The 13,660-nt window shown below is 30.8% G+C and overlaps 1 protein-coding gene across 1 annotated transcript; it reads left to right on the forward strand.

Annotated features, from left to right (window-relative positions):
* The first annotated feature begins 10,278 nt into the window (after positions 1-10,278).
* On the forward strand, positions 10,279-13,478 carry LOC129891110 (ribose-phosphate pyrophosphokinase 4). Its single transcript, XM_055966365.1, has 7 exons — positions 10,279-10,543; positions 11,117-11,432; positions 11,678-11,773; positions 11,892-11,960; positions 12,045-12,173; positions 13,003-13,102; positions 13,192-13,478. Exons 1-7 carry the CDS (start codon positions 10,422-10,424, stop codon positions 13,320-13,322), a joined length of 963 nt encoding a protein of 320 aa, XP_055822340.1. The 5' UTR covers positions 10,279-10,421; the 3' UTR covers positions 13,323-13,478.
* Positions 13,479-13,660: the final 182 nt, after the last annotated feature.

Here is a 13,660-nt window from a genome sequence, read left to right on the forward strand (position 1 = left end):
GTGTGTTTTAATTGTGAATATTGAACGATATCTGCCAGTGTATCATGATAAGTATATAGTTATCACCATGCATGTGACTGCAGCTTCAGTAAGGAATAATCTACGAATAGAATATATTTACATCTATAATTCAATCAACATCTTCTGTATCATGACGCAAGCTTCAATGGCCTCGAACTTTTAATTCTAGGCCATTCCCCGCGCTGCGTAGCAGAAATGTGATTATCTAAAGAAAATTCTCTTTTTATAGTAGATATCAAAATATGGATGGAATATAATAAATACAGTCATTTTAAGATTTCCTATATAATGAGGCATGTAAGAGAGACACTACAAAGATGTTTTGATCAGAGGGATAGAGAGTTTCGACCCTCGAAAATCATTGTAGCGCTACAGGATGATGAGAGGGGGCATTCCTTGTAGAAATTCCAGCATTCCTTGTGGAAATTTCATGCCTTTCTTTTGGATCTTGTATCAAGATTGAGAGTCAATTTTGAGTCCTTCGTACAATTACAAGTTGATGGTCAATTAGGTTCGAGTTTAAAATTCTATCACAATCTATTTGATTTATGAGAAAATTACGCGGATAAGCAAATATATACTAGTTAATTAGCCAGCATAACTATAGTTTGAATTAGTTATGACTCGCGGTAAACATTTAGTTGTAATTACAATTTGAATTTTCTATAATTCGCGCGATTATACAGTTGAGTTTTGTATAATTCGAGCAATTTATACAAATGTTGTAGGCGAATCGAATTGTATAGCGAAATATACAAACAGTACAAATTGTATAGAAAATTATACAAACGTTGTGCATAAATTGTACAGTGAAATATACAAACGTTATACAAAAACTGTGAATTGTATAGCGAATTATATAAGCGTATACAAATGTTGCGCAAATTATACAAATATTGCTATAACTATAGCTACGAATTGTAATTAACAAACTATAACTATGAAGCATAATTAAGATATTTTTGAGTGGCTATATGCGAAAATTCTCCATGATTTATTGAGTTTATTATTTTATGACGAGGTCATTAAACTATATATTGAAAAAACAGTGAATAAAGTCATTTTTTTCTTTTTACAAAAAAAAAAATTACTTGTATTTTGTTGTTTCACTTTAAAAAATCACGGAAACCAAAAATGTAATTATATACTCTGAATACATCAACTTTTAAATGACGTGACACTTGATTTTCTTAAGTCCTAAAATAGAAAATATTAAACCAAAAACCTCCTATCTGATCCAATACCTCCCCTCTAAAATATCTTTATATGCTAACAAATGCCGAAAAGCAGTCAATAATTTTATTTTTAAAATGACATTTATTTTAGGACGGAGAAAATACTTATTTAATGGTTAATTTAAGATATATATAAAATTTGAATTAAATCTATTAAATTTAGATGAATTCATAAAATACGCACTTGCATCCGCCCCTAAAATTCATCTTCGTATTTAATTAGGCCACCATTAAAGAGAACAATGTGTTTGTTGAGATCTTAAGGTGCATTTAATTAAAATATTTTGAGACTGATGGATTTGCAAGTTTCCAAGACGATTGTATTGTCCAACTTGGGTAATTTTGTCAGACAGAAACTTGAACTTCATGTTACTGTATATAATTAATCTTGAATTAGATTGTGTGACTTGCACACTTCAAATTTAGGGCAGGGGCAGATATATAGTATATGTATGGATTTATTCCAATTTAATAACTTTAATTTAGAATATGTATATGCATTAAAAAAAAATGGAAAGTTACGGGATATATATCATCCAGTCAACTAGTTTATTAATATGGTCGAAATATACATAACATATATATAGTATGTTATAGTATATGTATACACAACCTATATATTTTATAAACTAATTGATCGATGTATTTAAGGTCTTAATTATTCTGAAAATACGCATTAAATGAGTACAAATAACTTATTTCAAATTTAACAGATCAAATGAATTGGGGTAGAATTTGGAACGCGCCCAAACTTGTTAAGTTCAAATTTTAGGATGTGGATTGGGACATTGGGGTTGGTGGGGTGGGGGTGGGGGGCGACATGTAACTTAGCTTGGATATATTCTTGATTAATAAAGTAGTTAGGATAATGCAATTCCTGTTAAAGGTTTGGTGAGATTTCAATCATTTGTTTTGGATGTTTGATTTTTTTTTATCTTTGCATAAGATTTGTATGTATTCTAAGAAAGTTTGAATAGTCTGTCCACACCATACTCATTTTCTATTTATTTCTAATGATTTCCATAACATGCATATATCTGCAGTAGTAATAAAACTATAGGAACATTAATGTTATAATATACGTTTTATGCAATTCGGTAACATGCCCAAATATTGTGACGCATTAATTTTTTAGTTCATTTTTGTGATAATACATGAGAAGTTAATAAAGTGTGTGGTTAATTATTACAACAAAAATGTTATGACAAGGTTTGAATTTGAATAATACTCATACGTTTGTCATGATATTTCATAGTTGGTGTATCATGGCAAGAGTAAATTTATGTCAATGTATTAGTTACTTCCTCCCTCTCAAATTAATTGTCGTTTTAGTAATAAAAAAAATGTTATAATAATTCTCTGTCTATGCAAAAACGGAAGCTATCAAATCAAATAGATCGAAAGAAGAAAAATCGAATTATACCACAAATTTAATTAGGTTTAAGAGAAAAGAATTATTGGTGAGACTATAATAACGTTTTGAAATCTTAGTAGCTGCATTTTTCGTAGGATGAAGTTGCTGCAATTTCCTTTCAAGTAAAATTGAATGGACTGAGCGATATATAGCTCAATCAAACAAAAACTAAAGGTTATAACGGAATTTTAGACCATTTAAAATTATTATTTTTTATTTTGAATCATTTTTACGAGAGATCTTTATTTCTACTTATAAAATATCTGAATTTTAAAAAAAATGTGTATATTTAATTTGTAAGTGGCAAGTCATCTCATTTCCTCGTTAGTTAATTAGTTCGAGGGGAAGTTAGAAAATAATATTTTGGTCTTTTAATTATAATTAAATTTTAATTTTGATTCTTATTATATATGACTTAGCATATCAAATTTTCAGTTAATTAAATATGTGCTTTTGGTCTATTTTATTTTTTATTTTTGTGATATATGACTTCCCATCACAACGATATGTTTGAATTTATCTGAAAATTTATTGTAGTTCAAATGATTGTAAAATCATTCATATTTTATCTACAACTTTGCTTTACCTTATTATCATTCATTATTCACGAGTGGATATATTACAAGAGTTAAAAAAGGGAAAAGGACAAAATACGTAGGTCCATTTGTATCATTAAAGTGATATTGACTATATATATATATTGGATGCATTTAAAATAGAGAGTAAAATTAAAGAACCGTGTTGGTCCAAAGAGCCCAATTACTGCAATACTCGTTTTTGGCTCCTACGTACAAACCTAGAAACTACGATAAATAATGTTATTTGCATTTTTGCGTCTATTTTGGTGCTGGACTTTAATTTTTTTTCTCTCAAGGTAAATAGCTTTTCCAGAGGAGGCGCCACACTTTTTACAGAACTTATATGTCCTGTTAAGAATAAATTTAATTGCTAAGAGCAAAATTAAAGATTATCTTATCTAAAAGACAAAAATTAAAGATCACTCCACTTAAAAACAAGCCGTATAATTAAATAATAAGCAATCATATGTATAAAAGGCAAATTAAAAATATAAACTTTAAAGACAACGACCTAAAGTTCTTATAACTAGATTCAAATTGTAAATTATACATCTTTTGCGAATTTCTTAAAACATATATAAGGGCTAAATAAAAATTATTGAATTCAGCTGATATGAATGGAGCTAGAGCTTCTTCAATTTATTCAACAAAAGTCAATAACTTTAATTCAAATCATATATTTATGTTTAAAATACAACTTAATATACATATAAATAATTTATCAGAACTCATAAATTTTACGTGGTGAATCTCCCAAATAGAAGTGTGTGAACAACTGGATATATTAAAGAGGAAAGGGAAACAAACATATAGAATGCTACTAGAATTTAAAAGAAACTCAGTTGACTAGATCTTTCTTTTTTGTATTCTTCTATATTGTCATACACTTGCATTTAATGTTCGTTAGTTCATTAACATGATGCATTGCTACTAGACTTGTACACTTGTTTCTTTAAATGTCTTTTTTTGAGGAAATTTATGTGTGTGTGACCATTTTTTTTATAATAATAATAATAAGTTGTGGACACGATTGTGGTGATATTCATAGTTTTGAACTCACAAAAAAGAAAGTCTATTTCCATTATGGTTGTGATATGGTAGAACCGACCAATACCATGCATGCTATACTGTTTTCCATGTCCATTTTGGAAGTTAAATTAGTAGGCCATCTTTATAATAATATAATGAGTTATATATCCACTTGAAATAATTCCATGCATGTATGAGCATGGAAAAAATTGTAAACAATTTAACAGGTAGAATGAAGATAGTATTGTAGGGCTAAAATGGTCCGAGAATATTCTAAATATGGAGTGAAAACACCAAACGTTAACTCTCACGATTTTCCCTACAAGACCTCACACCGAGTATCCAACTGTGCCTTATAAGTATACGTAGGTCATTTTCTCTTTTCCGCTACTAATGTGGAATTTCATTCGCACATCCAACAAATGATATCAAGTTTAGCCCGATTAGAAAAAAATTGTGAATAATTGAACAACACATGTTTCAACGTCCATTTTGGGAGTTAAATTGGTAGGCCATGTTTAAAGTGAGTTATCCACTTGTTAGCATATGCATGACGACCATAAATAAAATTATGAACATATTACTTGAAACAACACGAGCAAGATTTTTCATCCGTCAAAAAAGTGTGATCAACAATTATAACAAGAGAAGTAGGATGAAGATAATATCAGATTTCGCCCGTCCGCCAAATTTGGTAGAAGAGAATTATAGTAGAATAAAACATAATATATCAAATTTAGCCTATTCATCGAAACTTTTAAACAATTTAACAAGATATATAGAATGAAGATAGTATTAAATTTCAACCATCCAAAAACTTATATACCCATCAAGATTTGTGGATAATTTTAAGGAAAAATTATACGGATAAGCAAACATATACTAGTTAGTTAGCTAACATAGTTATAGTTTAAATTAATTACGGCTTGCGACAAACATCTAGTTGTAATTACAATTTGAGTTTTGTATAATTAGCGCAATTATATAAATGTTGTGCGCGAATACAATTGAGTTTTGTATAATTTGCTCAATTTATACAAACATTATACGCGAATCGAATTGTATAGTGAAATATACAAATACTACAAATTGTATAGCGAATTATACAAACGTTGGGCATGAATTGTATAGTAAAATATACAAAGACTATATAAAAATAGCGAATTATACAAACGTATACAAATATTGCGCGAATTATACAAACACTGCTATAATTATAGCTACGAATTATAATTAGCAAACTATAGCTATGAAGCATAATTAAAATATTTTTAAGTGACTATATACAAAAATTTTCTATAATTTAATAAGATAGATATCATAATAATTTAATATGATAGGTATCATGAAGATAGTATCAAGTTGTGATCGTTTGGCATCTGGCAAAATTAGTGAGCAATTGAATACATGCAAGAAGATTTGCCCGTCCAATAAAAATAATGTGAACAATTCAACTAAATAAATAGAATAAATTACATAGTATTAAATTGTGACTGTCAATTAAACAATTGAACCCTCCATACAAGATTCGTCATGCACTTGCTTTTAATGTTCGTTAGTTCATGAAGATGATTCATTGGTACTAGACTTATACACTTGTTTCTTTAAATGTCGTTTTTGAGGATATCTTTGTATAAATATTTTTTTTTCAAATATCCAAGTCTATTTTCCATTATGGTTGTGATATGGTAGAACCGACCATGCAATACTGTTTTCCATGATCCATTTTTGGAAGTTAAAATGGTAGGCCATCTTGATTATCAACTTTATCAAGTGTGTGCGATGCAGCGAAGCTAGAAATTTTATTGAAGAGTGTCAAAATATAAAAAATAGATGCATGTAAAAACTAAGTGAAGTCAACCTATAGTATTAATCAATCAGTTAGATTATTTCATCGAATATAATTCTAATTTGACGATGGTGTAAATGTTTGCCTGCTTCCCACCTCTTTAAGCTAGTGTAGAAATATTTTACTTTTTATACATACCCAACTCAAAGGTCATGACTAATTCAAATCCCATTCACACACAAAATCCAATAATTTGTGCAAATTATGGATAAAACTTTTCTTCTTTCCCTATACAAGGTCGACAGGGAGAAAGTCCTCCTGGGACATCAATTTTATTAGATGTCACAAAAGCTACACAGTTCAATTTGGCAACTAGCATCATATTCTTTCTGTCTTAATTTAATAAGTGTTTTAATTTAATGAGTGCAAAAAAAAAAAATTAAAAAAAATATTTTTGTAGTCTTAAATGTGTGTAGCCTTTTAAATTCTTGTGATGTTAAACTTGTCAGGTAGAATGTTAAAATTAGAAAACTTACTAAATACAAAAAAATATAATTTTTTTAGACCAATCAAAGAAAAAAAATAATCAAGACATTTGAATTAGGACCGACAAATTATAATTAAAGTACCGTTTGATATGCTAAGGAAATCCATTTTGTCAAAGGGACGAGCTGGACTAGTTCAAAAAGGAAATGATTGGAGTATATAGATTGACTTTAAATAAGAGGTGAATGATTATTATCCAAAATATCAACCATAATTAAAAACTGGCTGTATTTGTGGTAACGTATTAATTTTCAAAACTTTACATTATTGTATCAAAGAAGGTGAGAAAGGGCTTGAAGAGATTAACAATTACTCCCTTCGTTTCAATTTATTATATGGTGATGTTTAATTGGACAATTGTATTTTTATTTTTTTTAAAAAAAAGTAATATCTTTTGAAACTTATGAATTATGATTTTTGATATTTGTTAACTATCAATTATTTTATTAAAATGAAAAAAAGTATCAATTGAGTAATCATATGAGAAATCAACTCTAAAGTAATGTTATGCATAGGTAGTAGATTGTGTGGCCATGACCATCTCATTTAAAAGTTTAAGTCGCTAGAGAACGCATATTTTTATTATTTAATTGTATATCAATGTCCCTAAGATAGAAATCATCGAAACAAAAAAGTCAATTTCCATAATCGTTGTGATATGGTACTTGCAACGACCATGACCTTTTGTTTTCCATGATTCATTTTTGGAAATTAAATACCATATGCCATCTTTATAATGAACTTGTTATCCACTTGTAATGATAGCTCTCCTTCCATGTACGATTATTTTCTCCTAAAACAGAAAATGATATACCCTTATCGGAATATATAGAAATATTTCAACAATCGATGCAGAAAAGAGGGGAGAGAGATTTTAAAAATTTGATGAAAAAATCTTAGGTCGACATGGGAGAGTCCCACAAGGGACATCAAATTTAATATATGAGATGTCACAAAAACTATAAAGTTCAACTTGGCAAGTTAGCAGCATACGTAATTATGAGAGTTGTGCCACATTACATATTTACATAGATGTTGTACTTTTACTCAACGATATGATAATTACTTCTGGCGCGCAGTTGGGCAAATACTATTTGTTGTCAAAGGGGACATCAGTCTATTCATGTTATGTTTGACTAGTTCAAACTATAAAGAAATGTTTGGAGTATATAGATGGACTTTAAATAAGAGTACGAATGGTTATTGTCCAAAAGATTAGTTCTTAAGTAGTTTTTTGATTATCTAAAACTCTCTTTATTTAAATAAAGGTAAAATTGGAAGATTTTTATTAAGAAAAAATTATCAAATTACACACTTTATATTTTTATATTTTCAATTATTCCCTATCATTTGTAAAAATTTCAAAAATCCATCTTCTGATACATAGGAATGATGCTGATACATCGCGATTTGATACATAAGTCATTTTCATGATACATTGCTAGTCGATACAAACCAAACACAAAATGTATCAAATCGCGATGTATCAGCGTCATTCGTATCAGAAATCTAGAAAAAAAAAGAGAAAATTCGGATAATTATTTAAAAAGTCAGAATAAATTATAATTGGATTTTTTCACTATAGAATTTAAGTAAAATACCCTTTTATTAATGTTTGCTTGATTATATGAACCACCGGTTATTTTGAAACAAAATGAAATTACTTTGAAGAGAGAACAGATCCCCTTCTTGTTTTAATTAATTTATGTGTCGATTTTTTTATCTATTGGACACTCAATTCAAGAGGAAATTTTGTGGCAAAACTTGTGAATACTTAAATAAGATAAGTGGAATCAAGATAGTCTCAGCCACCAACTTTTAGCTACCCGTCAAAACTTGTGAACAATTGAACAATACATGTAAGATTTGACTACGCAGTAAAACTTGTTAACAGTTTGAAAAGATAAGTAAAATGAAGATAGTATCAAGTTGTGCTACCCAGCAAACTTGTGAATAATTAAGCTAACATATGCAACATTTGTTCATCCGGCTAAACTTTTGGCTATATCAAATAATACCAAGTTTTAGCGAACAATTGAACAAAGAGTAAATATTTCACTCTTCTCATTATGTAATGGTGAGGCTATTTATGCAAAATTTCCTTTAATGGGCCAAAATTTAAAACAGTAACCTTTATTCGTGCAAATCTCACCAAGGGAAGCCTTCTCAGTTTGGTCTTTTTATTTCACCGTCATTGCTAATAGGAGAACATCATATATGGACTCACTGTGGATATGGGCCGCTGGGCTTTCCATTTTTATCTCGTATGGGCCTTTTGGACTTGAGGCCTCGTTGCCTCTTTCGTTTATTCGATATAATATACACATATAGAATATATCATATATATATATATATATATATATATATATATATATATTGGTGGTATATATTAGGTACATGAGTGTTTGGTGAAACTATGGGAATTACGAGGCATAATGGAAAACATGTTTGAAATTAAAAAAGAAAAATATCCACCATCACTTGTCACACTTCAAATCCTGCAAGATTTTAGAAGCCCTACCAAATAGCTTTTGGTGGATGCTTCTCTTTAATTTGTATATATTATTTATGTTAATATTTTTTAGTACATTCAGGTCATTTCAAAAATATCTATAGATGAGTTTCATTAAAACATATTAGATATTTTTTTTTATAATTTTGAAGATACGATGGATTAATCATTATAACAAGTAACGATAATATAATAATTTTAAAATTTCATACATAACTTAAATTGTTTCTATACATAATAATTAGGTAAAAGGATAAAGGAAATATGATTTTCTAATCTTCTTTGTGTTTTTTTACAAGAAAAGGTATTATGCTTTTTGATAGATGTATATATATATATATATATATATATATATATATATATATATATTATTAGCAAGAATCATATTCCAATAGGAGAAAGTAAAATTTGCGGATATAATAAAAAGATGAGTTCAATCTATGTCACAGAATATTGTCAATTTCAAATATGATGAATTAAAGTAAGAAAGTTTTAGTAGGTTAATTATTAATTAAAAGAATTATAAAAATATTATGAAGTAATTTCCTTTACAAGTTAGTCAATGGCTATTTGACTGATTGAATTAGCGTGAAAATTGTGCATAAGAAGTCGCTTTGTTTCATTATAAAAGAAAAAGATGTAGTGCGTGTTTGATAAGAAAGAATTCTTTTAAACATCTTTTAAGAAATGACTTTTCTAGTAGGAATAAAGATTTGCATTACACATTGATGGTTATCTCTTCACCTCAACGTTCCTCCAACATCTTCAGAAGTAGAAGTTAATTTTTGAGTTTATAATTTCTAGATTCTAAAAAGAGAACGTTATTGAATTCTTGACAATTATTGATATAGATATTAAGTTGTTTTGTAATACAAATTTAAAATTTATGATCAAAATTATTGAGATTTGCCAAATCAGTAGTCAACAAAGGTTAGGTCTGTTGGGCCAGTCCAATCCAATTCGTGATTTGATAGGACTAGACTAAAACTTTTGACCAAAATATCTATATATATAAATGAAAAAAATTATAACGTATAACTATTTATATGTATTTAAATTAATCAAATTCCATTTAATTTTCAAAATTAGTCAAATCGTCAAAAAAAGAAAGTATTTTGTTTCGTACGAAACACGCCCAATAAAGAAAGATTGTGTAAGCATTAGAAAATTTAGCTAGTAAAACACGAGGACACCGTAATCCACGCCAAAAAGACATTATTTTTATTATTTTAAATAAACAGCAGACAGTGCCTCTGACTGTGAGAATTTTGCCGGCGTTTTGAGTGTAACTTTGTGGATGGAAAAGAGCACGTTAACGAAGAAGCAAGTGCTTCTCTACTACTGTATTGAAATGGAGGGTCTTGCTCGCAAAATAGCTTCTGATTCTGACTGCATTCACCTACATTCCATTAACTGGAGGTACCAAAAAAATCTCCTTTTTTCTATGGTTTCGTTTCATTTCTATTAAATGGAACCAAAATTGCTATTTCGTTGTCATATTATTCTTGCAATTAGTCTATCGGAAACAAATTCTATCATCCCGACACTTCACTTGTGGTATTATATTGGGTATGTTGTTGTTAGGCTATATGAATCCTCTATATCTGTTCAGCTCTATTTACGTCTCATTTTATTTAAGAGAATCTGGCATTGTTAGTCTATTTTAACAATAGCCGTCAATCTACCTTGAAACTCTTTTATTTGAGGTTGAAATTGGCCAATGTTTGCTAACATAGGTGTAGTTTGTGCGTATGTTTAAGGAGGGAAAGGTAGTTGTTTATTGTTTACAAAGTTAGTTTAAGAATTCAATTCCTGCCTCTACTTAGTTACTGAGACCAAACAAAGATACTATCAATTGGCAATGCGTATGCTTAAGAACTAATCTACCTTGTTTACTGATGGACCTACAAACAATGTTCATACTTGTAAAATAGTTTTTTATTGATTCTTTTTAGGACAAATTTAGCTAACAAATATTTGTGCATGTTCCAGGAGTTTCGACGATGGTTTTCCAAATCTCTTCATAAACAATGCACAGAATATCCGTGGGCAGCATGTTGCTTTTCTGGCATCTTTCAGCTCACCAGCAGTCATCTTTGAACAGCTTTCTGTGATTTTTGCTCTTCCGAGGCTGTTTGTCGCGTCTTTTACGCTTGTATTGCCATTCTTTCCAACGGGATCCTTTGAACGGATGGAAGAGGAAGGAGATGTGGCTACTGCATTCACTATGGCTAGAATACTATCAAACATTCCAATCTCAAGAGGTGGTCCAACCAGCGTAGTCATCTATGACATCCATGCATTGCAGGTTAACTTCACTTCTTTCATGTAATTTAGGTCATCTGTGCTCTGTGTACACATGCTTGCTTAGGGTACTTGTATCTCCGATTCTTTAATTGACCTTTGCAAGAGATAATGTCTTTCAGCTAGTTTGCTTTTCAATGCTTCCCGATACTTCCAAAGTTAGGCTGACAAGACCAACTAACCTCTTAATGTGTTCTTAGCTCAAATGCTTCTCGGGATGTTTATGTTCATGTGTCTATGTTTCTGCAGGAGAGGTTTTATTTTGGAGACCACGTTCTGCCTCTGTTTGAGACGGGAATCCCACTGTTGAAGCAACGACTCCAGCAACTCCCAGACTCTGAGAAGGTGGACAGATTTCCTGCTAAACACATTTATCCTCGTTTTTTCAAGATGAGGATATACCATATTAAATATGAAAATTTGTCCAATAAGTAGTCACGTCCTAACAATCTTTATATTCCAGATAGTGATAGCCTTTCCTGATGATGGAGCTTGGAAGCGGTTCTACAAGCAATTGGGTCACTATCCTGCTGTTAGTAAATAATAGAAATTCCTTTTCTTTTGTTTCTCTCTGCTACTTATATCATCTCGAACTTAGCAGGTTTTCTTCTCTTAGGTAATTTGCACTAAAGTCCGGGAGGATGATAAGAGAATAGTCAGGCTTAAAGAGGGTAATCCTGCCGGTTGTCATGTGGTCATTGTTGATGACTTGGTCCAATCTGGAGGTACCCTAATTGAATGTCAGGTAATCCTGTCTCTTGAATGTACAATTGTTCTGATTATTGTGTCTGAGTCCTCAAATTTGCATCACTTGAACCTACCGATGATTTAAATTTTCTGTTCATCCGGTGTCTATCTGCTTTAGTTCTAGGGTTATTGAAGCAGTCGTAGAGAACTCTGGTTCTTCCTTCCCTTATTTTATATTTACAAATAAATGCTTGAAGAGGTGTTATTATGTTCAGTGAGTAAATTTTGTGATTTTTTCTTGTCCCTTGTTGCCTGATTTTGTTTAGCAGCAGGGGATATGTTTTTGTTTGTTCAAATTCTCTGTACATGCTAATTTCTGTTTATTTAGCTAGCATCCCATGTTTCCTGTACCAACTTCATTTTTGGGTTGATTTTTCCTTCTCAGCATGTGAAGTTAAACCAACCATTTGTTTCTCCAAGATGTGTAGACTTGCGATTTTCAGCTGCAACGTCTTAAAATAGACATATTGGCAAATATTCCTCAACAGTTATGGGACTAATTGTTTAAGGGTAGAGTATATGACAAGCATCACTAATTGGACAAGGCAATCTTGAAGCTCCCAACTTGTCCGACCAGAAGGGGGGGGGGGGGGGGCAGAGTGTGTGTGTGCGCGTGCGTGCTTTTAGGTTCTCGGGATCCCCTTGTGATGTGACAACAACCTCATGACTGTTTTTTGGGATCAGCTAGTCCAGTTTAACTCATTCTTAGTTGTTTAAAATATTGGAGTTCAAATCTTAAATAACTAAATGAGCGCATTGTTTTTTTCTCCTTTGGTAGTATTTCTGGCGCCCCTAATGCTTTATTTGTTTGACCCTTGGTTCACCAGAAAGTTTTGGCAGCTCATGGTGCAGCAAAGGTCAGTGCATACGTGACCCACGGAGTTTTTCCAAAGCGTTCATGGGAGCAATTTTTGCACAAGAATGATGGTAACTAACTTCTTGTATTTCTGTCTTTAGCTCTCTCCTTTTCTATTACCTAGTTTTCTGACTGTTCCCAATACCCTTTTCGAGTTCAGGCTCAGAGAAGGCATTCACATACTTTTGGATCACAGATTCATGTCCCGTCACGGTGAAAGCCATAGCTAATAAAGCTCCTTTTGAAGTTATCAGCTTGGCAGGATCAATTGCTGACGCACTTCAAATCTGAGATCATTGTTTGCTACATCATCTCTATGACTGTTAAAAGGTTGTGCAAGCATTTACTCTTGTAATATGCTGAGTCCCATTGTAATAACAGCTCACAACTTGTATTCACTAGCTTCTTGCACAAATTATATATCTAACATGTGTGATCTTATCCAAAGGGAGTAGTATAATGAGTTGGATTAAATTACTCGAAGCTTTCCCCCACAATATTATAAGGCAGAATGCTTTTGAAGCTATTTTCTTAACATAAACAATTGATTTTGCTGTTGGTTGATCCGATAAGAAAATGGCGTTGTTTTCAAGAAACAGTGTAGCACGCACAGCATGAATCTGATGACT

Source organism: Solanum dulcamara, chromosome 6 (genome assembly GCF_947179165.1).
Source record: "Solanum dulcamara chromosome 6, daSolDulc1.2, whole genome shotgun sequence".
NCBI classification, from domain to species: Eukaryota; Viridiplantae; Streptophyta; class Magnoliopsida; order Solanales; family Solanaceae; genus Solanum; species Solanum dulcamara.